Genomic DNA, 26981 nt, shown 5'->3' with positions numbered 1-26981 from the left:
AGTCCATTAACAGTAATAACTGGGCCGAATAACGGCTTAAAGTATCAATAATTAATAGTAACAAAGCCCTTTAACAATAACAGCTTGATGAACCCTAAATAATGGTTAACAGAGTCTAGTAACGATGTTTAAATTAACAAAACTAGAGAGATCACTAGAAATTAAAATTATTATTCTTCTTCTTGGTTCCGTGGTTTCACAGTCCAGCCCTTCCATGGCTGACAAATCTCAACTTAGAATAAACCGGCAATGCTGATAACCTGCGAGAATACAAAATCAAAATCCGATGAAATTTACAATATCTTTCTCTATCGAATCTGAAAAAGGTACATTTTATTTGTACACTTACTTGGGTCAGTTGTGATAAGCATGGCGGTTCCACCGAAAGAGCAAGTGCCTCCGTTTCGTTTAGTCTTTTGCCAGTAACTGTTGAAAGCGTAAGATGCATGAGCCATGACTGTGTCTGGATAGTAACATATCCCGTGGGGTTTGATCTCATCGCAATTGGCTCCTCCTTGTCCACACGCAAAGTCCAAAGACTGTTGCAATGTCTCTGCCGCTACGCTCGGTTTCGCCACGCACCATAGCCCTTCCACGTCTTTCTTCTTCACCGGAGATGGAGACGGCGCCCAGTGAGAAGGAAGGCATGGCGGAAGAGAAGCCCCTTGATACGGTTGGGGCGGAAATTGGGGAGGAGGAGAGGAAACCGGAGATTGCTCCGGCGGATATTGTGGAGATTCAGGGAAATAGGGCACTGTTGGTGGAGACGAAGATCCGATTGAGGAGTGAATTGGTGAGTTTTCTGGTGATGGAGAGGGTAATGTTGGGAAAGAGACTGTGAATTTGTTGCTAATGCTGATTAAAGATCTCAGATTTCTTCTTGTAGTTGCTTCTTCTGGTTCAGGGTTTAAGAAATTGACTTTGTTGAAGCTCAAAGATCCGAACTTTTCCACGGAATGAAGCAAATCTAGATGGTTCTCAGGTGAAGAAAGGAAACTTTGAGGTGGGTTTATGGTGAAAGTGGAGTTTATGGTTTTGAGGAAGATGAGAACGGGCTTGAACATTTCTGAGCTTTTCGGGTTGTTTAAGCACTGGTAAGGGAAGCCAGAGGATACTTTGATGTCCTTCTCAAGACCCCATCTTTTGAGAGAGTGGTAAATGTTTTTCAAAGAAGATAGAGCTAGATCGAAGCTGGGTTTGTGCTGTGTGGTTTGGCAAGTATAAGGGAAAAAAACAACAATGGTGGTGATTTTGATGGAAGGGTAACGAGAGAGGACATGAGTTTTAAGCCAAGTTTCAGCTTTGATGATACTAGAGGAAATCTCGGTAATGGTTTTGTTGTCGCTCTCTGAAACAGCAAGATCAAGATCAGTAGCCTGAGGAAATTGAAGGAATTTGTGATGCAGATTTAGAGCTTCGATCTGTGTGGATTCTTGACCAGCTTCTGCAATACAGAGATCATAGCTATGAGTTTATCATAAGAAATTAAGAATAAACAAAAGCTTCAGCGTTTATGTTTGTGGTTTTGTTACCTGCAAAACCGAGAAAGGCAATGAAGAAGAAAATGTAAAGAAGATGTCTCATGTTTGCCTTTGGCACAGTTTTTCCTTCTTTTTTCTTTACTTGTGTTTTTGGTTTCTTTCTCAGCACATGAGAATTGAGAAGTTTATAGAAGATGTGGGTTTCAAGTGTCCAGAGGAAGAATCAAAATAAGGTCTTTTTTTACTTTTAAGGAAAAAGAGAGATTAATGTCACACAGTGGACTGTTGTATAGTTCTTGCTGCTTACTATAAAGTGGTGTGTATCAAACACTGACATGAAAATAATGGCCGTTGAATACGATGAACTGTTCTGTTTTAAGAAATCGTACATTGCGACACGTGTATATCTATAGTGGTAAACAGAGCACAACAAAAATTTGACTATTGCGTGTACACAAGATAAGCTTCAAATAGAGCTGCTTTAACATACATTATAATATATGGTTTCAGTTTAGCGAGTGTTGTAGTTTGATTTCGTGTAACAATGATTCGATTTGTTGAGATAAACTGATAAAGAATTGAAAGTGAAGCGTTGGTTGTATATCAGAAAACGTTGTCGTTTTGTTAAATATATAGAAGAGGGAATTTCACGGCAGGCACAAACATCGTGGGCCATCGGTGACATTGTGCCAAAAGTAAGCATTTTGAATCTTTGATGCACTTTTTTATAGCTACCTTAAGACGACACCGTATTGTCAGCAGCCTTTAAGGTGGTTGCATTTAGAAGTAATGGGCTTTAGTCAGGGCCTTTCTTAAAGCTATAAGTATGGGCCTAATCAGAGCTCTAGCTCTTTGCTTCTGTGTCCAAGTTTCAGCCCATTTATAGTTTTCTTATAACTATTTTAATAAAGAGAAAATTATACTTTGTGCCATGTACAGTAGTAAAACTTCTTAACATTGCCATTTTTTTTAGTGTCTTCTCCCGCCTGCCATAGAAATTGATTAAAAAGACTTTTTTGTCCTTATGCAAATGAAGTCTAGTTTGCTTATTAATAAAACATATTTTTTTTCCCTGGTGGATGTTGACTGTTGCTACTTCTCTCTCTCTCCTCTGTCTTTTTTCTTCTTCTTTCCTTTTCTTCTTTCTTTCTCCATTAACAAACTTAGGGATTTCAGTTTTCACATGGGTTTACTTTATCATAAAGATATCAATCAGCTATGCTGATGATTCCTAGAGGTTGTATGCTGCATTTCTAATGAATCAATTCAATGGACCAGATCCGATAAACTTTATCCCGATGGACCATTTCCAGTGAACTAGTTCGTGAAATCTTTTTTACCAGTTTTTCTCCTACAAAGGGGTATCAATCAGCCTTACAAATGTTCCCTAGAAATGGTGTTTTTTCCCGACGGACCAATTCTGGTAGACCAGATCTGGTGGACGATATCCAATGAATCAATACTAATGGACCAAACTTGTATTTTTACTAAGTAATCGTGTCCATCACGCGTATCTTCTGAAGTCATAAGCGATCGACCATATAATGAAACAAGTGATGCGTCTATAGAAGATATCATATACAATCCATCTAGGTTTACATTTTGGATTATACAATTGTCGGTAGATGGACCAGATTCTCGTGGACTAGATCTGGTGGACAAGATTATATGGACTAGATCCAGTGGACCAGATCCGATGTCGTCAACCGGATGTCCATATTTTCTTTTCACTCATCTTTTTGTGTTTGTCCTTCAACCTTGATGGACTACAAATCTTACTAATGACATGTCAGAGGACAAGCGTCGGAGTTGTCTCTTGGAATCTGTCAAAGTGAGTTATCGATGGACTAGATCTACTTTGTATATTTTGTCTATCATATATTACTTACTCGTCCGCTGTTATTAATATGTATGTTACATTACCCACAAGATATTAGGCTACATCTCAGCAATTAAAGGCTACTGCTGCCAACAGAAAAAACAGAGTTTCACTCTCCAATGTCTAGGGGCAAAATCGTCCAAGTTTTATATTTTGTGGCATGTTTTGAAAGAGATTTTTGTTAATGGCAGTTTTACAAATTTGAGTTTCATAAATGGCATACTTAACAAAATTCCCTTTAATAAATCACAAGCTGATTCCCCATATCGAGTTATTTAATTTAAAAGGCTGATACATATTATTAAGTGAAGATAGTCAGAGTGGTGTGGGATTCTAAAATTGCTTTGAACGTTTTGAATAATCCTGTCATAATCATTATGACAACACTAGGAAGGAGATTTGTCGAGTAGCTTTATCATGATTACCACCTCAAATTAATAATTTAATCAACCAAAACAATAAACTAAACGAATAAAGAAGATGTCAGTGTATTAAAAGATCCGAGCATAGACCCATCCGACCCATGAACTTCTCGGATTTGTCGGTATCATTACATGCTTCTCTCTGCTAATAGTCTTATCAAACGTTAATTTTGCTTACCCAAATCAAGAAATTTTGCATTTGATATTGTGTTGTGGTCTCAATAGAAATGATCAAAGAGCGACAATAATGAATAAAGACAGAAAACAAAAAAAGACGAGTACAAAATGTGAAGAAGAATATTGTCTTATCTTGAACTTTAAGTATATAGCTATCAGCTAATAACACAAGCGTCGGAGGATTGATTTTATGTTTACGTGGAAGAGAAGAAAAGTTTGTTTTTTTGAATCATCTCCACGAATATATCCTCTTTAATTTTGCCAAGAGGAATATTTGTTTCTTCATATTAACACAAATGCACATGCCATATTTCTACCAAAAAGATATAAACTTATTTGCAAGAAAATAAGAAATGAAAACTACTATTTTAGATTGAACTTATTGATTTTGTATAGTCACTAACGTTTCTGCGTTATTTGTAAGTAGAAAAAGATAAGAGATTAAGGGCAGAATTGTAATCGTGAGTAAAAAGAAAATGGGCATCAGCAAGTGAAAATGGAAAAAAGTAGAAAAAGATACTAAAAGAAAATGGAAAAGTTATTTATAAACAAAAATGAAAACTGAAAGAGAAGAAAAGCAAATAAATAAAGCAAAACGCAAGAGAGAGAGAGAGAGGGCGTGTGCTTGACCCCTCTGTTATAACTTATACGTTTGTTGTCAAATTAAACATAACCATATATTAACATCACCATTACCATTGTCATCACCATTAGCATTGGCATACCATTACCAAAAATAAACATAAACAACAGAACGAGAGTCGGTGGAACTATAAATCATTGATTTCTTTTTTTTATTACCTTAAAAAATGAAACTTAAGAAAATTGAAAGAATAAAAAGAAGGAAAAAATATTTAAAATAAAAGATAGGGATGTAAGACCAACATTAATGGTAGTATTTAAGGGGTATCTTAGGAGAAAATACCTTTCACAAAGTATGTTGCACAAGATACTTTGTGAAGGGTATCTTCTTTTAAGATACGCATTAAATACTACCATTAATGTTGCCCTAACGTTTAAGCCCGTTGTTGTATCACTTTATTCCAAAATTACATGTATGGGTCTTCTTCTTCTTCTTTCTTCCCCCCCTTTTTTTTTTCTCCAATTCACTATCAAAATTTTATTTTGCCTAACTAATAGATTCGCTATAAACTTGATTTATACGTATTACCATATTTCATGTTAGAAGAAGAATAGTTTAGTAAACATTTTTAAAAGCAGTAGAATGGAGACTTTCTTATAATACTAAAATAATAATATATACTACTATTAATTTTGTGACATAGCTAAAAAACAACCGACACTTTTACAATTTTTTTTTTTTGTTTCAACTCTGAGATTTATATTTTCTTTTGTTTAGCAATTAGAAAAAGAGAAACTTTAATAAGAGTCTTGTGTAAACTAGGAGAATTGTTAGCCCCCCATATATTAAGTGATCTACGGTGTGGAACTGGACCACCGAACCAAGTATTTGGCTTTCCGTTAACAGAATCAGCCGGACTCATATTCTGTAACCCGGTTTTAAACAGTAATTAGTATATTTTGTAAATAAAAGTTTTTAGCTACAAGTGTAAAAAAAAAAGGGGGAAAGATACACTAGAATCGAAAAGTCGATGATGGAGGTATGTTGCGTGTCCTTTTTCCTGCGTCCTCGTCGTCTTTGAAATCAACCGATAACAAAAAAAAAAAAAAAATCGGAAAATTTTAACGTCGGACGGAAAAGTACAGTCACATTCTCTGTTAATTAATACGTACTCAGGGACATTCACGTCTTTAATCAGCAAAAGCCATACACACGTGGCGATATTTCCCAAATTGTAATTGTGTTTGATTAGTAGGATTTTTTTTTAAAATTATGTAAAGCAACAAGACGGTCCATAATTTTAATTGCGACGTTGAATTTTTTATGCATAATCTTAAATAGTCAAATTAATTTCAGTGAAACGTTACGCTGTCTATTTCTTCTTCGCGTTATTTAAATGTCGTCTTTGTTTTACTTCCCTAACTAGTAATCCTATATTTGTTGTCCAAAACATATGTTTGTCGCACACGAATAGTACAAATACATTTTGTTACACACACACACACACTATTATTTACCACTATTTTTTAACACGTACGGTACGATTATGGTAATCACTTATTTAACGAATGAATCAAATGAGATTAAACGATCCCGGAAAGAAATGCTGACGTCAGTTATCATAAATCTCAGATCTCGAAACGAAACGAACTTTCGTTTCCTCTCTCTGCTCTGCTATTACTTTCCCTTTTTCACCTTTTTTTCTCTTTTCTTTCCTTTTTCTTTTTTTATTATTATTTTTTTCCATTAATTTCTTAATTTTTCTTTCCTGTGAAGATTACGATCTGACGAACAAGGCAAACTCACAAAACAAAATTAAAAATATAATAAAAGTTTCAGTGAGGAGCGAACAAAACAAAAAAAAAAAAAAAAAAGCAGACACAGAGAAGATAGAGAAGGAAGAAGATGAATTTAGAGAGAGACGAGGATAATTGTAAAACTGTTAATCACGTTTCGCCATGAGAGCTCTTCTATCCTTTTTTTTCTTCTTCTTCTTCTTCTTCTTCTTCTCTTTTTCTGCTGGTGGCGTGAACTTGAATCGATTCAGTGGTGAAGAATTTCATCGGAGAATTCTTCACCAACCGCTTTTTCCAGAAGCTTCTACTCCTCCGCCACCAGATTTCGAATCGACGCCGTCTCCTCCCGTCACTCCTGGAACTCCCGATCAGCCATTTTTCCCGGAGAATCCATCTACGCCTGAGCAAACTCAGTTCCCTCCTCCGCCACCTCCTGTTTCCGCCGACGTCAATGGCGGATTGCCGATTCCAACCGCTACTACTCAATCTGCCAAGCCTGGCAAAAAAGTTGCAATCGTCATTTCTGTTGGAATTGTCACGCTCGGTATGCTTTCTGCTTTAGCTTTCTTCTTGTATCGCCACAAAGCCAAGCACGCCAGCGATACTCAGAAGCTCGTTTCCGGAGGTGGCGATGCCTCCGCTTCTCGCAGATTTCAGGAAGATCCGGGGCCACCGACCACGACGTCCTCTACATTTCTCTATATGGGAACCGTTGAACCCAGCCGTGAATCGGCCAGTGAGTCTAACGGTGGAACTAATGGACCGGTTAATTCCTCTCCCTACCGGAAATTGAATTCGGCTAAGAGATCGGAACGGTATAGGCCGAGTCCGGAGCTTCAACCGCTTCCTCCGTTAGCTAAACCGCCGCAACCGTCTGATAACTCTCCCTCTGCTTTATCTCCTTCTTCATCGTCTTCCGGTGAAGAATGCCGTGATACGGCGTTTTACACGCCACACGGATCTACAATGAGCAGCGATGACGGTTATTACACGGCGTTTCCTCGCTCCGTCAACAGCAATGGTGGATCACTTCCTCACTCCAAGAGAACTTCCCCGAGGTCTAAATTTGGATCAGCTCCTGCGACGGCAGCATCTAGGTCGCCTGAGATGAAACACGTCATCATCCCGTCGATAAAGCAAAAACTCCCGCCGCCAGTACAACCTCTACCTCTCAGGAGCTTGGAAAATGATGAACAAGAGTTTCCTTATTCACAGAACAAGCCGATATTCTCACAGCCTCCTCCGCCACCTAATAGGGCGGCGTTTCAGGCTATTACCCAAGATAATTCTCCTCTCAGCTCACGAGTTCCTCCACCACGGCGGTCTCCTCCTCCTCCTCTCCACGCTCCACCGCCACCTCCACCCCCTCCGCCTGCTCCTCCGCGTTTTACTCCTCCTCCTCCTCCTCAGAAACGGCCCAGAGATTTCCCGATACCACGAAAACTCACCAATTCTGAAGCAACAACGAATTCCACACCGTCTCCTTCGAGAACACAAGCATTCAAGACTCCAAGTCCTAATTCCAAGGCTGTAAAAGAGGTCAATGCCATATCTACGGGTTCTCTTGAGAAAACAGGAGACGGAGACACAGACCCAAGCAAGCCAAAGTTAAAACCACTCCACTGGGACAAAGTACGAGCCAGCTCAGATCGAGCCACTGTTTGGGACCAACTCAAGTCAAGCTCATTCCAGTGGGTTTCATTATTTACTATATTGTTTGGCCACATTCATTTGAGTTTTGACTAACTTTGAGATCTTATGATGCGATACAGATTGAACGAGGATAGGATGGAACATCTTTTTGGTTGCAATTCGGGAAGTTCAGTACCAAAGGAACCTCTGAGAAGGTCAGTGATGCCTCCAGCTGAGAATGAGAACAGAGTACTGGATCCAAAGAAATCGCAGAACATTGCAATTCTCTTAAGAGCACTTAATGTAACACGTGAAGAGGTGTCCGAAGCTCTTACGGATGGTAAGTAATGATCTCCAGTTTGATTTATTCTTAGGGTTGGTTCCATTTGCATAAAGCAAACTGGTATTTTCCTAGATCATGATAAGTTAGTAAACTATCTACTGTTAGGTTCCTCTGTTCGGCACATAACCAGTTTTTGAGTATTGATGCCTTGATGGGCTAATTGAGCTTTTTTCTTATAGTAGGAATAATAATAAGGATCTAATCTCATCAGAGGTAACAATGGTGAAAATCTGAATTATACTAAAAGGCTTAGGCCACAAGTCATAATCATTGCAAAGAGCAATGACATATGAAATGATTATCTCTGCTTTATATTGCTTCTAATATGATTGTTCAACTTATGAAACATACCACATGTAAAGGAGAAAAAGAGCCATCCTATAAAACATGATGTAGCTAACATTCATTAAGAACACATTTGATTTTATTACGTTATTGGTTTAAGATGCATGCATTTGTGGTCCCTATTATTATTATATTTTAATTATAAATGTGGCATTGTACGTGTAACTAGGTAATCCCGAGAGCTTAGGTGCTGAGCTTCTAGAGACTTTGGTGAAGATGGCTCCAACAAAGGAGGAAGAAATAAAACTGCGAGAATACTCTGGTGATGTCTCGAAACTAGGAACAGCTGAAAGATTCCTCAAAACCATTCTTGATATCCCTTTTGCATTCAAAAGAGTTGAAGCAATGTTGTATAGAGCCAACTTTGATGCAGAAGTCAAGTATCTAAGGAACTCTTTCCAGACATTAGAGGTTAGTTATTCTTAAAGACCACTCTTAATGATCTAATTGCTCAAACGATTTTTCCTAGTTCTGATCCCTTGGTTGCTTTGTAGGAAGCAAGCTTAGAGCTAAAAGCAAGCAGACTATTCCTAAAGCTCCTCGAGGCTGTTCTAATGACTGGAAACCGAATGAACGTTGGCACTAATCGCGGAGATGCCAAAGCTTTTAAACTCGATACACTTCTTAAACTTGTAGACATCAAAGGAGTTGATGGCAAAACCACTTTGCTTCATTTTGTCGTCCAAGAAATCACAAGATCGGAGGGAACAACAACAACAACAAAAGACGAAACCAACCTCCATGGAAACAATGACGATTTCAGAAAGCAAGGATTACAAGTAGTTGCTGGACTCAGTAGAGATCTGGTTAATGTGAAAAAGTCAGCGGGAATGGATTTCGATGTTCTGAGCAGTTACGTGGCAAAGCTCGAAATGGGTCTTGATAAACTGAGATCATTTATCAAGACAGAGACAACTAAAGGGAAGTTCTTTGATTCGATGAAAACGTTTTTGAAAGAAGCAGAAGAAGAGATTCGAAAAATCAAAGGAGGAGAAAGAAAAGCTTTGTCAATGGTCAAAGAAGTAACAGAGTATTTCCATGGAAATGCTGCAAAAGAAGAAGCACATCCTTTGAGAATCTTCATGGTCGTGAGAGATTTTCTCGGAGTTCTAGACAACGTTTGTAAAGAAGTGAAGACAATGCAAGAAATGTCGACGTCCATGGGCTCAGCTTCAGCTAGGTCATTCAGGATTTCAGCAACAGCTTCGTTACCGGTTCTTCATAGGTATAAAGCAAGACAAGACGACGACACAAGCTCAGATGATGAACACAGCAGCAACTCTTCCACGTGATGATGAAACAAAACGCTGTACAGTTTCTTACACCAAGACAAAGAAGAATTAAATTGGTGTTTTCTCAAACCGGGAAGAGATATAAGACGTTGAGTTGGTTTAGTCGGAGAACATGGACCGGTTAGAGAGTAACAAACACTATATAGTGATCAAATTTTCGTAACAAATAAGGAACCCTTTTTTTCTTAGTTTTAAATTTTTATTTTTGTCGGCAATTTAAATATAGATAGAGATATATGAATATATCGTAATTTCTTAACTTTCAACCAAAGTCTTTGGTTAAGTTTTTGTTTCTTTGACCTTTATAAGTTTAATTATCAATACAGTTTATACAAAGATCAACTTCTTCACAAGAAGCGATGATGTTACACTAGTTGGAAATACTAAATACGAAATCGTGTATGTTTTTTTTTTGTTTGGTTCAGAAAGAGGAATCTGAATCCAATACGAAAGTGATAATGAAAGTGATTTAAAGGAGAATATATATACAAGGTCTAAAATACGATATTGGGGGTGTGACAATGAATGTTCCCAAGATTACTTATTAAATGAAATAGAAACATGTGATGTGAGTGAGACCGATTTTGTGTACACTTGTACCACGTCCTCTCTCTTTCTTTTCTTGTCTTGTTCTGCATCACTTTTTCCCACCACGATCTTTTCGTTTCTCTTTTCCATTTTTGGAGTTATTATAAATAACAAAGCAAGTTGGGTCCTCTATAAACTTTGGTAGATTCGTGATTCTTCTTCTCTTGTTCCGTATGATGCCCCCAGCTTATTGCCACAGAGTAATTAAACCCATCCTTAAACCGGATTTGATTTACCAATTTGTCAGAGTTGTTGCTCCTTTCTTTGCTGACAAAGTCTGTGTTTTTATTTCATCCGTTCGAATTTAATATGGTACACTTGTGTTTTTAAGGGTAGGAGGGGATCACAAGAAACACTTAAAACTCGCCTTCTTGAGATTTTCGAAAAATGGCGAAATCTTGAGTTGAGAGGATTTTAACAGCTGGTCACCGGTAAAAAGTAAGGAGATCCTCCGATTTTCTTACTCCCCAATACGTTCTTCACCAGAAGTTTCCATCTTGTTTCATCTTTCTTGCTCTGTTTCTCCATCTTTTCTTTTAAGTTTCTGTTTCCAAAAAAACCCACACAAATCAGCGACCAAGACTCAAATGCTCTTCTGAATAGTACACTAATTAGGTAGTAGGTTTATACCTGCACAGAGGGACTCGACATTGATCAGAATCTGCGCAGACACGTGAATGCAATTCAAGGAGTTGCCACATTCTCTTGCAATGTACGCAACCTCCTGGAACTCTGAGCTTACAACCTGCAAAATGCCGGATCAATGATTCTAATCCCTTGCAAGCTTCATAATTACACTCTGCGTGGTTCGGCTTGAAATCCTTATCGTGTGGTCCTATTGTTTTACATCCATCTCTGCATATATGAACAAGAGCTTCCATTGCTTCGTATAGCTGCGAATATATCCGCTGATCATTTCGTTTCCTGATCCTCTCTTTCCGCATCTGCGTTTATATTTACACATATTCAACATTCAGAATTTTGTTGGATATTTATATAGGGGGAGAAAGGTTTGTTGAACAGAACTACTTACATTTTCTTCGAGAATCACTGAGTCACTAACTTCTTTCTCAAGAAACGGATGGCTTTTCTTCATAGCTGTCCATGCTTCTGTCGCAGAAAGCTCCTTAAAGTGTTTCATGATCATACGGTGAGATATGACGCTCAGCCGAGGAAAATCACACAGCAACGCAAGCTGGAACACATCAATCACGTTCTCAGTATTAAGCAAACCATGTTCTAGATGCCATTCACAGAGCCGTTTCAGCTGAGGAACCACATACGCATGCGATAGAAGTAGCAAATGCATGATAAACTCATTCATTTCTTCTTTCTCATAGCTACACCAAGTAATTAAAGTTTCATCAGTACTAAGATAAGACAAATGTTAAAAAGAGGGAGAGCAAATAAGTATAGAGGCAATGAATTATACCAGGAAGAGTAGAGGAAACGGATGAAAACTCGAACAGCATCATGAGGGACACCACGGATTGAGATTGTATGCCACTTGCCATGTCTTTTGGCTTGCTTCAACATGCCTTTGATCACAGTGGACGCATTTCCCTGTTATTGCAACAACCATGTCAAAAACAAAATATCAATACAAGCCAAGTATAGAGATTTATAGGATTAGCAACAATCTCAAATCCAACCGCCAGACTCTGCCTTCGCCAAGATAAAAACACATTATTGATCAAGAGTTTCCATAGAAGTTTAAAGGAGAGCTTACAATTATGTTGGCATGAGCATAGATGACGTAACCACTATCTGTGTATATCACTACATCAGCTTTGTATCCATCGATGAAAAGACGATCCCACATATCTCTTGTAGCTGTGGAAACGCAGCCATTCCCGAGTCCTGGTGCAGCATCCATACCATGTCTTCTCTGGTATCCATTAGATTTTGATGGAAGAGGTGGAGGAATTGGAACAGAAGAATCTAGAGATTTGAAAGATTGATCAAGATCAACACAACCAGTCACCATTCTCTCTTTTTTTTTTTTTGCCTATCTTGTCTATCCTGCATCAAGTAAAACGAAATATTTCTCCATTGTTAATGATTCGTAAATATTTACTCAAAAGTTAAGACAGATCTTGCTTTCACTCCAAACATGCAAAAACATGAAATCCAAAACCAATCCTTTGATTCGTTTATACGAAAAATGTGATTCAGGAACAAATTTCATATCTCTCATCATTTGCGTTTAGGAATCGGACAGAACATGAACAAATCTCTACACATTTTTTCCATGAATCCATGTAATTTGTTCCTCACAAATATAAAATCCAAATCGAGAGAAAATGTAAGAAACATGATCAAATCGAACATACCTTTACAAAGTTTTAGAAATCTCAATTCCTCAGAACCAGCGGTTTAGCTTCCTTGAAGAGCGAATCTAACGAAATGAGCTCAATTACGAGAAAAGCCTATCCTCCTTCTTCAAAAGAGCAGGAGAAGAAACTCTGATGAGAGAAGCTTCGTCAGAGAGATCTCATTATATAAACACACACACTCTCTCACAAAACCAACAACAATAGAAGACGACAAATCTTTTCGAGAAAAAAGGATATTTATTATTTTAATTTACTTATTTACTTTTTTGCGTTCAATAATTTAAAGATATTTTCTTCTTTATTCATATCATCGTTCACGGCAGCAAGACAAAGACAACCACCTGCGGGGAATTACGGAGAGGCGCGTGGAGCCTACGGTTACGAAACGGACGGCTGAGAATCCACGCGCCTTACCGGCTTCTTGTCTTCCTTGTGAGAAAGCGTCGTCAAGTGGTGGTGGTCGTCTTATTATCGCTTTATCAATTGAAACACGACTCTGCATGTTTTTTTTTCTTTTCTTAAAATAAATTTAAATTTTTTTTTTTATATTTAATTTAAGAGCCGTACAAAAACAGATCGGTTTGTTTGTCGTCCTTTATTTTTTGTTCTTGTTCGGCGTTTCACACAACTCATTTTTAGCTGTTCGTTTTTTAATTTATTTTATCCAGTATTTATTACTAGTATTATCCTCTCTTGTTAGAAAACAAGATAAATTTAGATTAGTCTTAATTTTTGTGAACCAAAAAAGGAAAAAGAAGAAGATTAGTCTTAATTTAAATCATAAGATTTTTCTCCGCTAATTAAAGGGTTTTAAGTACAAAAACTATACTCTTCCAAATGTTTAATTAATCTGTGGTCCGGAGTAGATATTATTTCTCATGAATTGATTGTTTCCCATTTTTTTTGTGTGTTTCGTTGTAATGACACGTTCCTTTCTTCTATCCATGGTTATCATCTTTCCTGCTATACACACATGACACATATATATTTTAATGGATTTTTAGTCTTTGATCGGAGTATGACAAAACGAGAGATTTGGCTAACAGTTTAAGTTATTAGCACTATCTAATCATATAGTTAATGTTGTATAAAGCTTCTAGAAACTCAGTGTGCCGACAAACAATAAAAATAAAAATCTCAGTGTATAATTTCGAATCAAAGCCAGAACTAGCTAGAGAATAGAGACGATAACAAAACTTCATAACTATAGAGTTTTATTGAGACTTTACGTATTCAAATAAACCCAAGCAAGGCAGGCATGAAGCACATAACGATTTGAACCTTCTACTAAAGTTTTCTTCAATGTTCTCCTTTATTTGCAAATACATAACATTATATCAAAACGAATTTAATTCCAATTTGCCCAGAAATTGAAAAGACAAAAACAACCTACAGTTTTTTTTGTAAGAATCGTCTCAGAAATCCGAGCATCGACCACGTTGTTCCCAATCGCCGTACCGAGTCGGTTCAGGACCTCTAGGTCCTCCGATCTCACCAGTATCTTCGTTCACAAACTCTCCGCCTCCTCCTTCTTCTTCCTCTTCTTCTTCTTCTTTCTGCATCTGCTGTTTCTCTTGAAGTTTCTGATCTGGCTTCACGTTATCCTGATTCGGAGATGGAGCCTGCGGCGGAGGAGTAGTACCAGAGCTCAAAAACCGTGACACTGGCTCCAGGAATCTAGAGGAGACGGATCCGCTTGGTGCGATCAAACGAACGATTTTGTTCGTCGCCATTGTTAGATGTGTTAATCAGATCCCCAACCATCTGTGATAGTGTATAGGATTCGACAATCATATTTTCTGGGCCATAATTTGATAACAGGCCCAATAAGCTCTAGGCCCAACAGTAAGTGGTTTGTCACTAAAGAATGTGACAGGCTGTTAATATAGTAAACGATTTCACTATTTATTTTGTCCACCACGGAATAACAAAAATAAATAAAAAGCCAAGACGTATTTTTCTATCTTCACCGCTTCTCCTCCAAATCGTCGCCGATCTCTCTACATCTCCGATCAACCATGAGCAAAGGTCCAGGACTATTCGCCGATATCGGCAAAAAAGCCAAAGGTAAAATCATCGTATCGCTCTCCTTCTATTATCCTTCTCTCGACGACGTTTCGATTCCCGTTAAAATCACGCAGTTATTGCGTGCATTGATTCCAAGTACTGGTGTTTCGAATTTATTTATCCTGTAAGCTAGAAAATATTTTCAAATTTTTATTCTGGTTTGGGTGATTATGTTGATTTTAAGCTGATTGCTTTTATGTTTCCCTTCTTGGTAGATCTGTTGACGAGAGACTACAATACCGATCAGAAATTCAGTATCTCCACTTACAGTGCTTCCGGCGTGGTACGTGTTACATTGATGCATCCCTTTCGTATTCTTAGGTTTTCGTTTGTTATCGGTTTTGGTTGGATTTCTTTTTGGTTTTGTTGTGTTGTTTTGCCTTTAGCAGCTCTTAGAGTATATGTTCTTGGGTCTGATCGATCTCATCCTTGTTAAAATCGATTTCATAAGTTCTGAATTAGATCTTGGGTTATTTGATCTAAGTGACAAGACTAGTTTAGGATGAAATTACTTGTGTGTAAGAAATAGATGTTTGAGAATGACTGAAATTGAGGTTAACATTGGTATAGTTTTCTGATTTCAGTCATTGTATAACTTTGCTGTAGAAATTATTTCTTGCAGAAGTTAGTTTTTGTGTGTGAGTGTGTCAATTGATAGCGTTTTTGTTGTTAGGAATGTTTTTGTTTTCAGATCCTAATAATCTAGGCAGCTTAACGCCATGTATAATTGCCACGAATGGAGAGCCTTATTTTATTGTCTGTGTTCTGCTGTTTAGGCCCTTACTTCTACTGCTCTGAAGAAGGGAGGAGTTCATGCTGCTGATGTTGCTACACAATACAAGTACAAGAATGCTTTGTTCGATGTCAAAATCGACACTGATTCTAGTGTGAGTGTAGTAGTTGAGACTTTGCAAACACCTTTCTTCTAAAACCATATAAATATCTGTTAAGCGTGTTTGTATGTATTTTGCTTGGCAGGTTTTGACAACAGTCACACTGACCGAGATCCTTCCATCTACAAAAGCCATTGCCTCCTTCAAAGTCCCTGATTACAATTCTGCCAAGGTTGTAAATCCTTTTAAAAAAAAATTATGAAATCACAGATGTTTACTTCTCAGTGGTTTGAAAATTAATCCTTCAACTTTTGAATTACATCAACAGCTCGAGGTCCAATACTTCCACGACCATGCAACAGTTACCGCTGCAGCAGCTTTGAAACAAAACCCGCTAATTGACATAACAGCTACTCTTGGTTCGCCAGTCATCTCATTTGGTGCTGAAGCTGGATATGACACAACCTCCAAAACCTTCACCAAGTACAATGCCGGGATCAGTGTGACAAAACCAGACGCTTGCCTTTCTGTGATATTGTAAGAACACAAAATCTTAAATCAAAACAATCACTAAGCTGTGTCTCGTGTGGGTCTGATCTGAGTTTTTTTTTTACTTTGCAGGGGAGACAAAGGAGATTCAGTCAAAGCATCTTACCTTCATCACTTGGATGAATTTAAGAGAACCGCAGCAGTTGGTGAGGTTTACAGGAAGTTCTCAACAAATGAAAACACGATAACAGTTGGTGGATTGTATGCGATTGATCATTCGACTACAGTGAAAGCTAAGCTCAACAACCATGGCACACTTGGTGCGCTTCTGCAGCACGAGGTCATGCCGAAATCACTAGTGACTGTTTCCAGTGAGATTGACACTAAGGCTTTAGAAAAGCATCCAAGGTTTGGTCTCTCTCTTGCCCTCAAACCTTGAGAACTCACACACATAAGAGCTGCTCGAGTCTCCGTACTCTCTTATTCTCTCATTGTTGATTTCTTCTACGGCTGGACCTGAGAGTTTGCGTTTATTTTTTCCCCTTGTTTCCGTTCAGTTTAATTGGAATAAATAGATCCGCAATGAAATTTGACGGATAATTCTTTTTCGGATATGTTCGGTTTTTGTCTTGACTTTTTTGTTTTGTTTAATTAAGCAGTGTTCTTGAATACTCACTGATTTTACCATTTCGTTTTTGTGTTTTTATATATATATATATAAAAACTAACACTACAGGCTACAGCTTGAAGTTAAAAACATGAACAAACAACACAAATTAAGTTACAACTAGACACCAATACAGTCAACCAGCCTATTATAGGCTGATATGCTCATTTACATAAACAATCATCGTTTACACTAAAGAGCTGCGTGATTGGTGCATCAGAGGGTGAACAGCCCATTTACCATTGAGGTTCCCCAAATCTTTGAGCCTACTTGTTAACACGGTTATAAGTTAAACCTTGACGAAATGAACTCTTCACAATCATCCATCTATGTCGATTACATATAAATGATTGAATTAAATGGATATCAGTAACGATTTAAATCTCAATCAAATGCTTCAATCACGATAGACAATCTCAATAAAAATAGATTTCCGAGTTCTGAATCATATCATCATCCTTGGAATCAAAAATTTCATATGAACTTAATAAAAATATAAAACTAATAAAAAAAGAACTCTTTAAATCTCAATCTACGTTCTCCATAACATCTCCCGCCGTAAACTTGGTTCCCTTCTCCTTATCGGCAGCGGCGCGTCCATTAGCCTTACGCTCCAAAAGAGATTTCCTATCCTTGTCCATACGGAGCTTAGTGATCATCACATTTGACGCATTGACGCCGACGTTGACCGTAGTTCCGTTGACTTTCTCCCTTGTGATTCTCTCGATGTGAATGACCCACTTGCGGCGATACACCTGCATCACCTTCCCTTCCCTTCCCTTGAACGTCCCACGAACAACTTGCACTTCGTCGTCTTTACGAATTGGCATCGATCTCACATTGTGCTTCTGACGGAGTTCTTTCGACAACGGCGAGCTCATCAGCACGCGCCTCACGCTTGAAGGAGCTGTGAAGTGAGCCTTCCTGTTCTTCCTGCGAGAAGAGGTCACACGAGGATTGTACTTCATCTTCCGCACAACTTGTGAAACAAAATGAAGAGATTAGGGTTTTTGTGTGTGGCTCAACAAGTGTAGCGACGTGTTAACTGAGTTTATATATCAGATATTGAAATTCTTTTAAACGCTGCCGTTTTATCGCAGAAGCGAGAATTAGGGTTTTTAAGGATTCTGGGTCTGATGGATTTGAGAAGTTGTATCTAGATGGGCTTTTAAACCATTTAAAAGGCCCAATATAACTCTTTTTTTTTTTTTCTTTTGTCGTCGCCCAATATAACCTTCTGAGCACCGTGTATCAAACTTGTTAAGTGTTGTTATTGTGTTTTGTGTTTTGTGTATATAATTTTATTTTAAGGTAAGCCTGTTGTCCATTTCTGAGTTCAACATTGTACTTAATTCTAAAAACCAAAAGCATTACAAAGAGTTTGTATTTGTTTAATGTTTTCTCATCAAGTGTGTTGGAGATTGGTATGGTATTCGTTTTTTTCCCCTGTGTATATAATAAAGTAAAGTTTATTGAGGTAATGGTTAGTGACTAATTTGAGGACAAGGAAATCATGGAAAATCCATGAAAGTTTAAATCAAATCCACACATTTGATAGAAAATACTTGTTTAATAATAGTATTAGGTTTGTCTCTAAATTATAAATTAATCAAGAAGGGGGTATTCGGTAATTGAATTTAGAAGAACTGAATGTAATAAAAAAAAAATAATAGAAGTTCAAATAAGAAAAGAATTCTATCTGATGACAAAAAAAACAAAAAAAGAATTCTATCTTAGTGAGAACATAAACTACTTTTTTTTTAGTTTTCTATTAAAATTATTTTCAAAGACATTATTATCAAAATCATCATAATATTGAATAATACTCACATTTAACAAAATTATAAAAATCAATCAATTAAATAATACTAGAATTGATAAAATACAAAATTAAATAACACTAGTTTTGTAGTATTGAATTATGAATTCTATCATATTGTACTAAATTTTCAAGTTCGATGACAACCCTTAAAATTCTGACAAATCACATTTGAGAAAACCTAAACAAATTGGATTAGCTGAATATATCCGACAAAGCCACCGATGCCGTCACGCTCTCAAAAATAAAATAGCTTAAAACTCGGGTCCATTCGTGGCTAACCACTCGGCTTCCACAAGCCAAATTAAACAAACCATTTTTATAGAACCGGTTCAAATTATTAATTTTTGATTCTATTTATAATTTAAAAAAAAAAAAAAAACATTCTGTGCCAATTTGATACAGAGAGTCACCGTTGAGGCTGTTCAATTGAATCGTTGAATCTCGCGGTGCCATTATATACGTTGCTTTTTGCATAAAATTATTTTACTTGTTCTTGAGATATGGATGCTGCGGCGGTGGCGAGATGTGTTGGAAGCTGCTATGTTTCGCCGGCGTTCGGAGATTCTGACCCGCTCCGGCGGTTTCTGAGATTATCGTTGTCTAGCTCCACAAATTTAGATCCCACCGGTGGTAAAAATTCGAAGTTTCGTGGGAAAAGTCACCGGAGACTGAGTTTCGTCCGTCCGATCATGGCGACAGATGAATCCTTTTCTAAGCTAACCTCTGATTGCGCCGGTATGAATCGTTTTCAAAGCGTTCCTACGATTCATTTTTTACGTTTGGTATCTAACTTTAGCTATATTTCATGTGCATCTTCTTCCTTCCTTCCTTGTGAACTTTGTTTTTTTTTTTTTTTTTTTTTTGGTGATTCCAAATGCTGAAAGCTTATCTTTTGCTTGCGTATTCAATGCAATCCACTTGTATCTCTGCTACATAATCTTCCTGAGATTTTTAAAAATGGGCTCTTTTCTTCAGATTTTGTGGAGTTTCCATAGTTTTAGGCTCTTGGCTTAAAAGATTGGATCTTTGTTAGATGAGCATATTCCATGATGATTGATGAGTAATCAAATACGTATGATCTGAATTATATCTAATCTCAGATAAACTAACTAGGTGAAACACAGAAAATCAACGGAAAGCAAAAGAACATCGTCTGGCATGATTGTCCTGTTACTAAATCCGACAGGCAAGAATTGATTAACCAAAAGGGATGTGTGATTTGGATTACTGGCTTAAGTGGTTCAGGTTTGCTTCTTGATCTGATCATTGGATCCTCTTTAACTACAGTTTGTGAGGTTTCTCTACTGGATCCCTTCAACTCTTTTCAGGGAAAAGTAGTCTGGCATGTACTCTTAGCCGAGCTTTGCACAATCGTGGAAAGCTTTCGTATATACTTGACGGTGACAATCTTCGACATGGTTTAAACAGCGATCTTACTTTCGAAGCGGAAGATCGAGCTGAAAACATTCGAAGAGTTGGTGAAGTGGCTAAACTATTTGCAGATGCTGGAGTAATCTGTATTGCAAGTTTGATATCTCCTTACAGGAGGGAACGAGCTGCTTGCCGTGCATTGTTACCACAAGGAGATTTCATTGAGGTTTATTGATGATATTCATGAATGTAAAATCCTGAGTCTAACATCTAAGATTTGACCAAGTGTATTGAAGTCTACCTCCCTATCTCTCTTTTGGTTTTCTCTTGATCAGGTATTCATGGATGTTCCACTCCATGTTTGTGAAGCTAGAGACCCGAAGGGATTGTACAAACGTGCACGCGCTGGGAAAATCAAAGGTTTAGCTCTTTCTCTAGCTTCTGTTCTCACCTCAACCAATTTTGAGTTGATTTTTTTTCTAAATATATAACCCATTTGATTATGTTTAGGTTTCACAGGAGTAGATGATCCGTATGAACCGCCTTTGGACTGCGAGGTTCATACATATCCTTTTGTCATTTGAGTTGGTATTCATTCTTAAATTTGAATATAATGTTGTTTTCTTCTCCTCCGGAAACATTGGCCTACTACGCTTTGCAGATTGTAATACAGAACAACCGAGACAAAGGTCTTTCTTCTTCATCTTCGTCTCTGTCTGAAATGGCAGAGATTGTTGTGTCGTATTTGGACGAAAATGGATACCTCAAGACGCCTTAGGATACTTGCACAAAATTACTCTAAGGAATACATAGTAATATATACATATATATACATTCCTTGTAATAGGCTCATGTATCAATCATTACCCCTGTTCATTTGTTTGTTTGAATGCAATTGTAAAAGGTGTGGTTTCTTCCCTCCCTGTCTTAGATTTTCTCAAGAATGTGTTGTAAAAGAGATTGTCAAGTTATTAGCATAATTTAATTATAAAAGAGATTTTTACTTCTGAAGAATGTTCTCCTTTCGATGTGGGAGACTTTTAACCCGGCTGACTGAGTTGACGATATCAATGGTTTGGGCCTACGAAACTAGGAAACCAGGCCTTTTAGATCCGGGTCGGATTCTATTAGGGCGGGTTCTTGCTCTACGGCGGCGACTGGTACTAACGTCTTGTATAATAAAACAACACGCGGTGGTGTGGGCGGTAGTCTCAGATCTCATATTACTTGGAAAAGTCGCAACGGTTAGAGTTCCAGCTAACTTGAGTCTAACTTGGAATCTATCAGCTCGTGTTGTTTCGATCCGAATTCAGATTGTTCGAGTTGTATTTGGGGAAATCAAAGTCGAAGAAGAAGAAGAAGTAAAACGATGGGGAAGAAACAGCACAGCAAAGATCGAATGTTCATAACGAAGACGGAGTGGGCGACAGAATGGGGAGGCGCTAAATCCAAAGAGAATCGTACTCCTTTCAAGAGTCTTCCTTTCTATTGCTGCGCGTATGTTGCTTTCAACCATTCACCACTCCAATATGACTTCGTTTGCACTTTGGATTCTCATTCTTTTTTGGTTTTTTCTGATTCAGGCTTACGTTTTTGCCATTCGAAGATCCTGTGTGTACAAGCGACGGGAGTGTTTTCGAGATAACGTGAGTAGTTTCCTAGTGATTCTGTTTCTATTGAACTTTTACTTAGGCATTGAAGCTTTACTTTTTCTTTACACCTTATTGATTTTGGGAATTGGGTTTTTGAAATTGCAGAACTATAGTGCCTTACATCAGGAAGTTTGGTAAACATCCAGTTACAGGAGCATCATTGAAAGGAGAAGATTTGATTCCTCTCATCTTTCACAAGAACTCTGAAGGTTTCTTCTTTCTCTCGCTTTGACTATTTATATGATTCGTTGTGATTTTCAATCCTTGAGATGGGCTGAAATATATCTCTGTGGCTGCCATTGTAGGAGAGTATCATTGTCCTGTTCTGAACAAAGTCTTCACTGAATTTACACATATAGTTGCTGTGAAGACTACCGGAAATGTGTTCTGCTACGAGGTTTGTGTTTTTCTTTTTGCGCTTTTTATTGTCATTTTGCCTGCTTTTCTTTTTTGGTTTCACTGATACTTAGTTGTCGCTATATAAATTTAGGCTATCAAAGAATTAAATATCAAAACCAAGAATTGGAAGGAGCTTTTAACAGAAGAACCATTCACAAGAGCCGACCTTATAACAATTCAGGTAACTGCTTCCTTGCTCTTTCCTTGATACTTTGCAATGTGTGTGGTAAAAGGGTATTTACTTTTCTTTGGCGATGTTTTGCAGAATCCTAATGCAGTTGACAGTAAAATAACAGTGGAGTTTGATCACGTTAAAAATGGCCTCAAGATCGATGATGAAGGTTTCATTTAGTTTTATATTTGATCAAGCAATATATCATAATCCATGTTTTTGTTTAAGTTGGTTATGACTCCATTCCCTCGTGTTTTTGACAGAATTGAAGAAGATGAACTCTGACCCAGCTTATAATATAAACGTGTCTGGAGATATCAAGCAGATGCTTGCGGATCTTGGAACTGAAAAAGCTAAAGAGATTGCTTTACATGGCGGAGGTGGAAACAAGGCACGTAATGAAAGAGCCGCTGCTATTGCTTCGATTCTAGAGTCGAGATCGAAAATCAAAGAGGATTCTAAAGCACAAGAACCAAAGCAGGTCTACAGTGTTGTGGATGCTGCATCTGCTTCAGTTTACGGAAGAAGTGCTGATGCAGCTAAAGCGGGTTCTAGTGATAAAACAGCAGCAAGAATAGCTATGCATATGGCTGGAGATAGAGCACCTGTTAATTCTAAAATGGTTAGTTTTTTGTACGGGTTAAAATCGGTTTAAAGTTTTGTGTGCGTTGTTAAAATGTTTGTTGTTTTTGTTGCAGGTGAAGAGCCGTTATTCGTCGGGTGCTGCTTCTCGTTCTTTCACTTCCACTGCATTTACTCCTGTGACCGAAAACGATTTTGAACTAATTAAAGTAGAGAAAAACCCGAAAAAGAAAGGGTATGTTCAGTTTCACACAACACATGGCGATTTGAACATTGAGCTCCATTGCGATATAGCTCCTAGAGCATGTGAGAATTTCATCACTCTCTGTGAACGTGGTTACTACAATGGAGTGTCCTTTCACAGAAGCATCAGGTATACATATATGCCTTGGAAATCTGTTTTTAGTTTTTTAAAGAGTTTTTATGATGTTATTACGATTAATATAAACATGACCTTTTGACCTTTCTTCTACACAGGAACTTCATGATTCAAGGTGGCGATCCTACTGGCACAGGAAAAGGAGGTGAATCAATTTGGGGAAAGCCATTCAAAGATGAGCCAAACTCAAAGCTACTTCACTCAGGAAGAGGCATAGTTAGTATGGCTAATAGTGGTCCTCACACAAATGGTTCTCAGTTTTTCATTTTATACAAATCTGCAATCCATTTAAACTACAAGCACACAGTGTTTGGTGGAGTTGTTGGTGGTTTGGCAACACTAGCAGCAATGGAGAATGTGCCTGTAGATGAAAGCGACCGTCCTCTTGTAAGTTCTAAAAACTTAACTCACTGTGTTCTTAAGTAGTTTCAGTCTCCTGAGATGGTATTTTGAAATTTCTGCAGGAAGAGATCAAGATAATCGAGGCAAATGTTTTTGTGAATCCATACACGGAGCTTGATGAAGAGGAGGAAAAAGAGAAAGCTGAGAAAGCTGAGAAAGAGAAGAACGAAGACAAAGACATTGTTAGTATCATCCCTTCCACCAAATACAATCTCTTCTCTTCCTCTTTGCTTTAGATCCATCTGATAAGATTATATATTTTTATTTGCATTGTGGTGTATCAGGAGAAGATCGGATCGTGGTACAGCAACCCTGGATCAGGAACAGCAGAAGCTGGAGCCGGGGGCGGTGGCGTTGGGAAATACTTGAAAACCAAGAGTGGTACAGCCACTAAAGAGACTAGTGGTGCCATAGAGTCGGATAATTCAACCATTGGTGTGTCTAAGAAAAGAAAAACTATTGCGTCAGCTTCCTCAGGGTTTAAAGATTTCTCTAGCTGGTAAATGATAACAGTATCTACCCATTTTGTAAAACTGTTGACTAGTTTTGATAGAGCCCAGATCACAATAGCATTTGTATGACAACATTGAACCTTTGATGTTCAAAAGCTGAAGCTGTAACGAAGCTTCTTCAGTAAAAGATTTATTAGAAATTATAATCCTTACAGCGGTGTATGAATGCCTAATCTACAAAATAAATCAACAACAATGATCAGCGCAGAGATATCGGTAAATATATATTTGGTTATTTGTATGTCTTTAAGGCAGCCGCCATTTACTGTGCCAGTAGATAGACACTCTCGACCACATAGGGAATCCGAAACTGTACTCCAAAGGCTGATCAGCAGGTCCACCGATAACTAACGGTAACCATATGTATCTCGAATCCCGCAAATCAGCCGGGTTCCACCTATCTGCCATGAATATAAATGCACCAGGAACACCCGGTAATGGAATCACATATGTGCTCTGCGCAAAGAATGTTGTTAACCGGAAAATTTTGTTACCGCCGATACATGGATTCCCCAGTTTCTCCCATGGACCCATTATTGATTCAGCTGCATGAGCCAAGGCTTCATTTGGTGCCCAGCCAGTGCACCAAGAAGTGACCATGTAATAAATGTTCTGATGCTTAAAGATAGCTGGAGCTTCCCTGCGTTGTCCCACCATTACTCTCTTCATAACCGGCGTCACATCAAGGTAATCTTCCGTTAAGGGTCCGATATGAAGCACACTATTGACTTCAGACGAATATATTAGGTAAGCAACACCATCATCGTCTTTGAAGACAGTCATATCCCGACTGTCAAACCCGTGTGGACGTTTACTGTATAGATACTCGAAAGGACCTGTCGGCTTATCGCTAATGGCCACACCAACTGAAGCTTTAGTGTAGTTTGCATCATCGATATGCATCCACATCACATACTTTTCTGTCTTTTCATTGTAGATCACTTTGGGTCGCTCAAGAACATTGGATTTATGCAAATCATGGGTCTTGTTTGTTTCTTCAGCTCCGAGTACAATGCCTTCATTTTTCCATGTCCATAAGTCTTTTGAAGAGTAACAACCAACCCCTATAATATCAACCTGAGACAACAAAATATTGAAATTTACCACAAAATACTCACAAGAGAAATACAAAATACTCACAAGAGAAATACTAATAGGCTTGAACCTGGTACTTACTCTAGCTGGTCCTTTCTTGTGAGCATGGTAAGTTGGTCCATCTTTATATTCCCCATACCAATAGTATGTGTTAGATTTCTCGTCAAGCAGAATCCCTCCGCCATGGGCTTGAATTGGATTCCCTTCAGTGTCCATCCAAATTTTCCCGGGGATGTAATGGAAGGAATCATTTCCCATATCCTTGGTTGGACCAAAAGCAGCACTTTTCATACCGGGAAAGAAGAGATGCCGAATTGGTGACTTGTCGTCAAGAAACTCCTCAACCAGAGGGATCGGTTTTCTTGATCTCCGTTTACTAGTACGAGGAGAACGCTTCCTAGGTGGCGGCATTCTCAAAATCTCTTCTTCAACTCTGACAAGTTCATGAACGACAGGATGATGAAGATGCTGATGATGTACTAGTTGTAACAGATCAGAAGAAACTTGTTGATGAATGTCATCTTTTCTGGTATAGAGCGAGATAAGATGAGCAACCAGGAAAAAGCCGACGACGATCCATACAATAACAGTAAGCAGAGAATATCTGCAACCTCCTGCATCATTGCAATGCAAAGATGTTGGTTTCTTTTTGTTTTTGTATTTGTTGTTCTTCATTATCCTCATTCTCTCTTTCTGTCTTCTAAAACACTGTACATATATATACAACACTCTGTAGAGCCAAACATATATCTAATGCAAACCACAAGAGATTCAACAAGTCTAAATCAGCAAACATAGGAAAATCAAGCTATCAGAGATCAACACTAGTCTAAAACGAATCTTAAAGTTCGTTGGCAAGTGTGAACACAGATTTGATGCATTTTCGAATGGGTTAGTGTTGATATACTAGACTAAGCAAATACGGCTCAGTGAGTTATGTTCGAAGCTATTTAAATCAATCTGGCAAGTTGATGAGCTCAATTCTAGCTATTCAGATCCGAAGATAACACCCACGTGAGCTTAGCAGAAGTTTAACCTTAAGTATACAAAGCAGATACAAACTAATCTCCTCAAATCCGAGAAACTAGGAGACAAAATCATCGAAAAACTTACCTGAGAATCCTCGGAGACCGGCAGAAGCCGAACTTCCCGACATTATTCAGAAGTTCGCAACTCTCAGCTTTGTCCGAAACCAAAAAAACAAATCCAACACTTCTCTCAGATGTTTCGCTATCAGAAATCTCGATCTGGGGAACGAGATTAGGAAGCTGAATCGAGAAATCTTAGAGCTAGAAATTCTATTATTTTTTAGGAGATTCGGAGATAGGAGTAAAGTGAAGTCTAGTTGAAATGGATCAATCAAGGTCTTTGATGATTCCGACGTACGAACGAAGACGAGACTAATGATTCAATCACGGTCTTCTTCTTCTTCTTCCTCTGATTACTTCCTTCTCTCTGCTTTCTCGGGACGTTTTTCCCGTTTATTTTATAAATAATATAAATAGTGATGATTGATTATCAATTAATGCAATAATTCTTATTATCTATCAATGTTTTAATGTTAGTATAACTATCATTATCGTTACTAACTTACTATTATCCCTTTTCTTTCTTTTTGCATTGAAACATTACTCTGAGTTGGTCGTAGAGATAAAATTCCAGTTA

The 26981-nt window shown here is 37.9% G+C and overlaps 9 protein-coding genes across 11 annotated transcripts; 4 read left to right on the top strand and 5 right to left on the bottom strand.

Annotated features, from left to right (window-relative positions):
- Positions 1 to 9: 9 nt before the first annotated feature.
- On the bottom strand, positions 10 to 1822 carry LOC17874841 (glucan endo-1,3-beta-glucosidase 13). The gene is made up of 3 exons (XM_006279663.2): positions 1533 to 1822; positions 350 to 1444; positions 10 to 260 (listed from the first exon to the last, which is right to left on the bottom strand). The coding sequence occupies exons 1-3, from the start codon at positions 1582 to 1584 to the stop codon at positions 229 to 231; spliced, it is 1179 nt and encodes a 392-aa protein (XP_006279725.1). The 5' UTR covers positions 1585 to 1822; the 3' UTR covers positions 10 to 228.
- A 4574-nt stretch (positions 1823 to 6396) lies between these two features.
- On the top strand, positions 6397 to 10138 carry LOC17875463 (formin-like protein 6). The gene is made up of 4 exons (XM_006279911.2): positions 6397 to 8029; positions 8111 to 8310; positions 8828 to 9069; positions 9153 to 10138. The coding sequence occupies exons 1-4, from the start codon at positions 6501 to 6503 to the stop codon at positions 9948 to 9950; spliced, it is 2769 nt and encodes a 922-aa protein (XP_006279973.1). The 5' UTR covers positions 6397 to 6500; the 3' UTR covers positions 9951 to 10138.
- A 263-nt stretch (positions 10139 to 10401) lies between these two features.
- LOC17876124 (BTB/POZ and TAZ domain-containing protein 4) lies at positions 10402 to 13327 on the bottom strand. The gene is made up of 7 exons (XM_006280571.2): positions 13216 to 13327; positions 12872 to 13003; positions 12268 to 12560; positions 11971 to 12101; positions 11572 to 11878; positions 11169 to 11482; positions 10402 to 11082 (listed from the first exon to the last, which is right to left on the bottom strand). The coding sequence occupies exons 3-7, from the start codon at positions 12523 to 12525 to the stop codon at positions 10953 to 10955; spliced, it is 1140 nt and encodes a 379-aa protein (XP_006280633.1). The 5' UTR covers positions 12526 to 12560; positions 12872 to 13003; positions 13216 to 13327; the 3' UTR covers positions 10402 to 10952.
- Positions 13328 to 14071: 744 nt separating this feature from the next.
- LOC17875910 (succinate dehydrogenase assembly factor 4, mitochondrial) lies at positions 14072 to 14692 on the bottom strand. Its single transcript, XM_006282121.2, has one exon. It carries the CDS (start codon positions 14605 to 14607, stop codon positions 14290 to 14292), a length of 318 nt encoding a protein of 105 aa, XP_006282183.1. The 5' UTR covers positions 14608 to 14692; the 3' UTR covers positions 14072 to 14289.
- Positions 14693 to 14804: 112 nt separating this feature from the next.
- On the top strand, positions 14805 to 16950 carry LOC17876949 (mitochondrial outer membrane protein porin 2). Its single transcript, XM_006280878.2, has 6 exons — positions 14805 to 14941; positions 15157 to 15224; positions 15718 to 15828; positions 15920 to 16006; positions 16103 to 16311; positions 16396 to 16950. The coding sequence occupies exons 1-6, from the start codon at positions 14893 to 14895 to the stop codon at positions 16700 to 16702; spliced, it is 831 nt and encodes a 276-aa protein (XP_006280940.1). The 5' UTR covers positions 14805 to 14892; the 3' UTR covers positions 16703 to 16950.
- A 344-nt stretch (positions 16951 to 17294) lies between these two features.
- Positions 17295 to 17960, bottom strand: LOC17875772 (60S ribosomal protein L26-2). Its single transcript, XM_006281213.2, has one exon. It carries the CDS (start codon positions 17896 to 17898, stop codon positions 17458 to 17460), a length of 441 nt encoding a protein of 146 aa, XP_006281275.1. The 5' UTR covers positions 17899 to 17960; the 3' UTR covers positions 17295 to 17457.
- Positions 17961 to 19111: 1151 nt separating this feature from the next.
- On the top strand, positions 19112 to 21130 carry LOC17875678 (adenylyl-sulfate kinase 4, chloroplastic). Its single transcript, XM_006280832.2, has 6 exons — positions 19112 to 19487; positions 19866 to 19997; positions 20081 to 20349; positions 20459 to 20543; positions 20634 to 20680; positions 20785 to 21130. Exons 1-6 carry the CDS (start codon positions 19253 to 19255, stop codon positions 20899 to 20901), a joined length of 885 nt encoding a protein of 294 aa, XP_006280894.1. The 5' UTR covers positions 19112 to 19252; the 3' UTR covers positions 20902 to 21130.
- A 64-nt stretch (positions 21131 to 21194) lies between these two features.
- On the top strand, positions 21195 to 24367 carry LOC17876794 (peptidyl-prolyl cis-trans isomerase CYP65). Its single transcript, XM_006280152.2, has 11 exons — positions 21195 to 21620; positions 21707 to 21769; positions 21881 to 21984; positions 22081 to 22172; positions 22266 to 22355; positions 22440 to 22515; positions 22610 to 22968; positions 23045 to 23301; positions 23406 to 23694; positions 23772 to 23891; positions 23994 to 24367. Exons 1-11 carry the CDS (start codon positions 21493 to 21495, stop codon positions 24210 to 24212), a joined length of 1797 nt encoding a protein of 598 aa, XP_006280214.1. The 5' UTR covers positions 21195 to 21492; the 3' UTR covers positions 24213 to 24367.
- LOC17876397 lies at positions 24336 to 26777 on the bottom strand. 3 transcript variants are annotated; one of them, XM_023779649.1, is made up of 3 exons: positions 26430 to 26777; positions 25398 to 26024; positions 24336 to 25298 (listed from the first exon to the last, which is right to left on the bottom strand). In XM_023779649.1, exons 2-3 carry the CDS (start codon positions 25998 to 26000, stop codon positions 24468 to 24470), a joined length of 1434 nt encoding a protein of 477 aa, XP_023635417.1. In that variant the 5' UTR covers positions 26001 to 26024; positions 26430 to 26777; the 3' UTR covers positions 24336 to 24467. The 3 variants fall into 3 exon arrangements, with proteins under 3 accessions (XP_023635417.1, XP_023635419.1, XP_006281728.2); XM_023779651.1 differs by having other exon boundaries at positions 25398 to 25930; XM_006281666.2 differs by lacking the exon at positions 26430 to 26777 and having other exon boundaries at positions 25398 to 26423.
- Between the last annotated feature and the right edge of the window lie 204 nt (positions 26778 to 26981).

This window comes from Capsella rubella, unplaced genomic scaffold, assembly GCF_000375325.1.
Source record: "Capsella rubella cultivar Monte Gargano unplaced genomic scaffold, Caprub1_0 scaffold_8, whole genome shotgun sequence".
Taxonomy (NCBI): domain Eukaryota; kingdom Viridiplantae; phylum Streptophyta; class Magnoliopsida; order Brassicales; family Brassicaceae; genus Capsella; species Capsella rubella.
Note: the sequence above shows the minus strand (reverse complement) of the source record. Positions and strands in the feature narration are given on the sequence as shown.

Bases quoted from the DNA above. Each gene is read 5' to 3' on its own strand.
- LOC17875463 (XM_006279911.2), top strand. From the start codon at position 6,501: ATGAGAGCTCTTCTATCCTTTTTTTTCTTCTTCTTCTTCTTCTTCTTC. The intron at 8,311-8,827 runs GTAAGTAATGAT...ACGTGTAACTAG, and splicing joins GTCCGAAGCTCTTACGGATG to GTAATCCCGAGAGCTTAGGT. The intron at 9,070-9,152 runs GTTAGTTATTCT...GTTGCTTTGTAG, and splicing joins ACTCTTTCCAGACATTAGAG to GAAGCAAGCTTAGAGCTAAA.
- LOC17876397 (XM_023779649.1), bottom strand. From the start codon at position 26,000: ATGAGGATAATGAAGAACAACAAATACAAAAACAAAAAGAAACCAACA. The intron at 25,299-25,397 runs GTAAGTACCAGG...TTGTTGTCTCAG, and splicing joins ACAAGAAAGGACCAGCTAGA to GTTGATATTATAGGGGTTGG.
- LOC17875910 (XM_006282121.2), bottom strand. From the start codon at position 14,607: ATGGCGACGAACAAAATCGTTCGTTTGATCGCACCAAGCGGATCCGTC.
- LOC17875772 (XM_006281213.2), bottom strand. From the start codon at position 17,898: ATGAAGTACAATCCTCGTGTGACCTCTTCTCGCAGGAAGAACAGGAAG.
- LOC17875678 (XM_006280832.2), top strand. From the start codon at position 19,253: ATGGATGCTGCGGCGGTGGCGAGATGTGTTGGAAGCTGCTATGTTTCG. The intron at 19,998-20,080 runs GTTTGCTTCTTG...AACTCTTTTCAG, and splicing joins TACTGGCTTAAGTGGTTCAG to GGAAAAGTAGTCTGGCATGT. The intron at 20,544-20,633 runs GTTTAGCTCTTT...GATTATGTTTAG, and splicing joins ACGCGCTGGGAAAATCAAAG to GTTTCACAGGAGTAGATGAT.
- LOC17876794 (XM_006280152.2), top strand. From the start codon at position 21,493: ATGGGGAAGAAACAGCACAGCAAAGATCGAATGTTCATAACGAAGACG. The intron at 21,770-21,880 runs GTGAGTAGTTTC...TTGAAATTGCAG, and splicing joins GGGAGTGTTTTCGAGATAAC to AACTATAGTGCCTTACATCA. The intron at 21,985-22,080 runs GTTTCTTCTTTC...CTGCCATTGTAG, and splicing joins CTTTCACAAGAACTCTGAAG to GAGAGTATCATTGTCCTGTT.
- LOC17876124 (XM_006280571.2), bottom strand. From the start codon at position 12,525: ATGGTGACTGGTTGTGTTGATCTTGATCAATCTTTCAAATCTCTAGAT. The intron at 12,102-12,267 runs GTAAGCTCTCCT...TTGCAATAACAG, and splicing joins ATGCTCATGCCAACATAATT to GGAAATGCGTCCACTGTGAT. The intron at 11,879-11,970 runs GTATAATTCATT...TACTTGGTGTAG, and splicing joins CGTTTCCTCTACTCTTCCTG to CTATGAGAAAGAAGAAATGA.
- LOC17874841 (XM_006279663.2), bottom strand. From the start codon at position 1,584: ATGAGACATCTTCTTTACATTTTCTTCTTCATTGCCTTTCTCGGTTTT. The intron at 1,445-1,532 runs GTAACAAAACCA...TCTGTATTGCAG, and splicing joins TGCCTTTCTCGGTTTTGCAG to AAGCTGGTCAAGAATCCACA. The intron at 261-349 runs GTAAGTGTACAA...GTATTCTCGCAG, and splicing joins GCTTATCACAACTGACCCAA to GTTATCAGCATTGCCGGTTT.
- LOC17876949 (XM_006280878.2), top strand. From the start codon at position 14,893: ATGAGCAAAGGTCCAGGACTATTCGCCGATATCGGCAAAAAAGCCAAA. The intron at 15,225-15,717 runs GTACGTGTTACA...TCTGCTGTTTAG, and splicing joins CTTACAGTGCTTCCGGCGTG to GCCCTTACTTCTACTGCTCT. The intron at 15,829-15,919 runs GTGAGTGTAGTA...TTTGCTTGGCAG, and splicing joins AAATCGACACTGATTCTAGT to GTTTTGACAACAGTCACACT.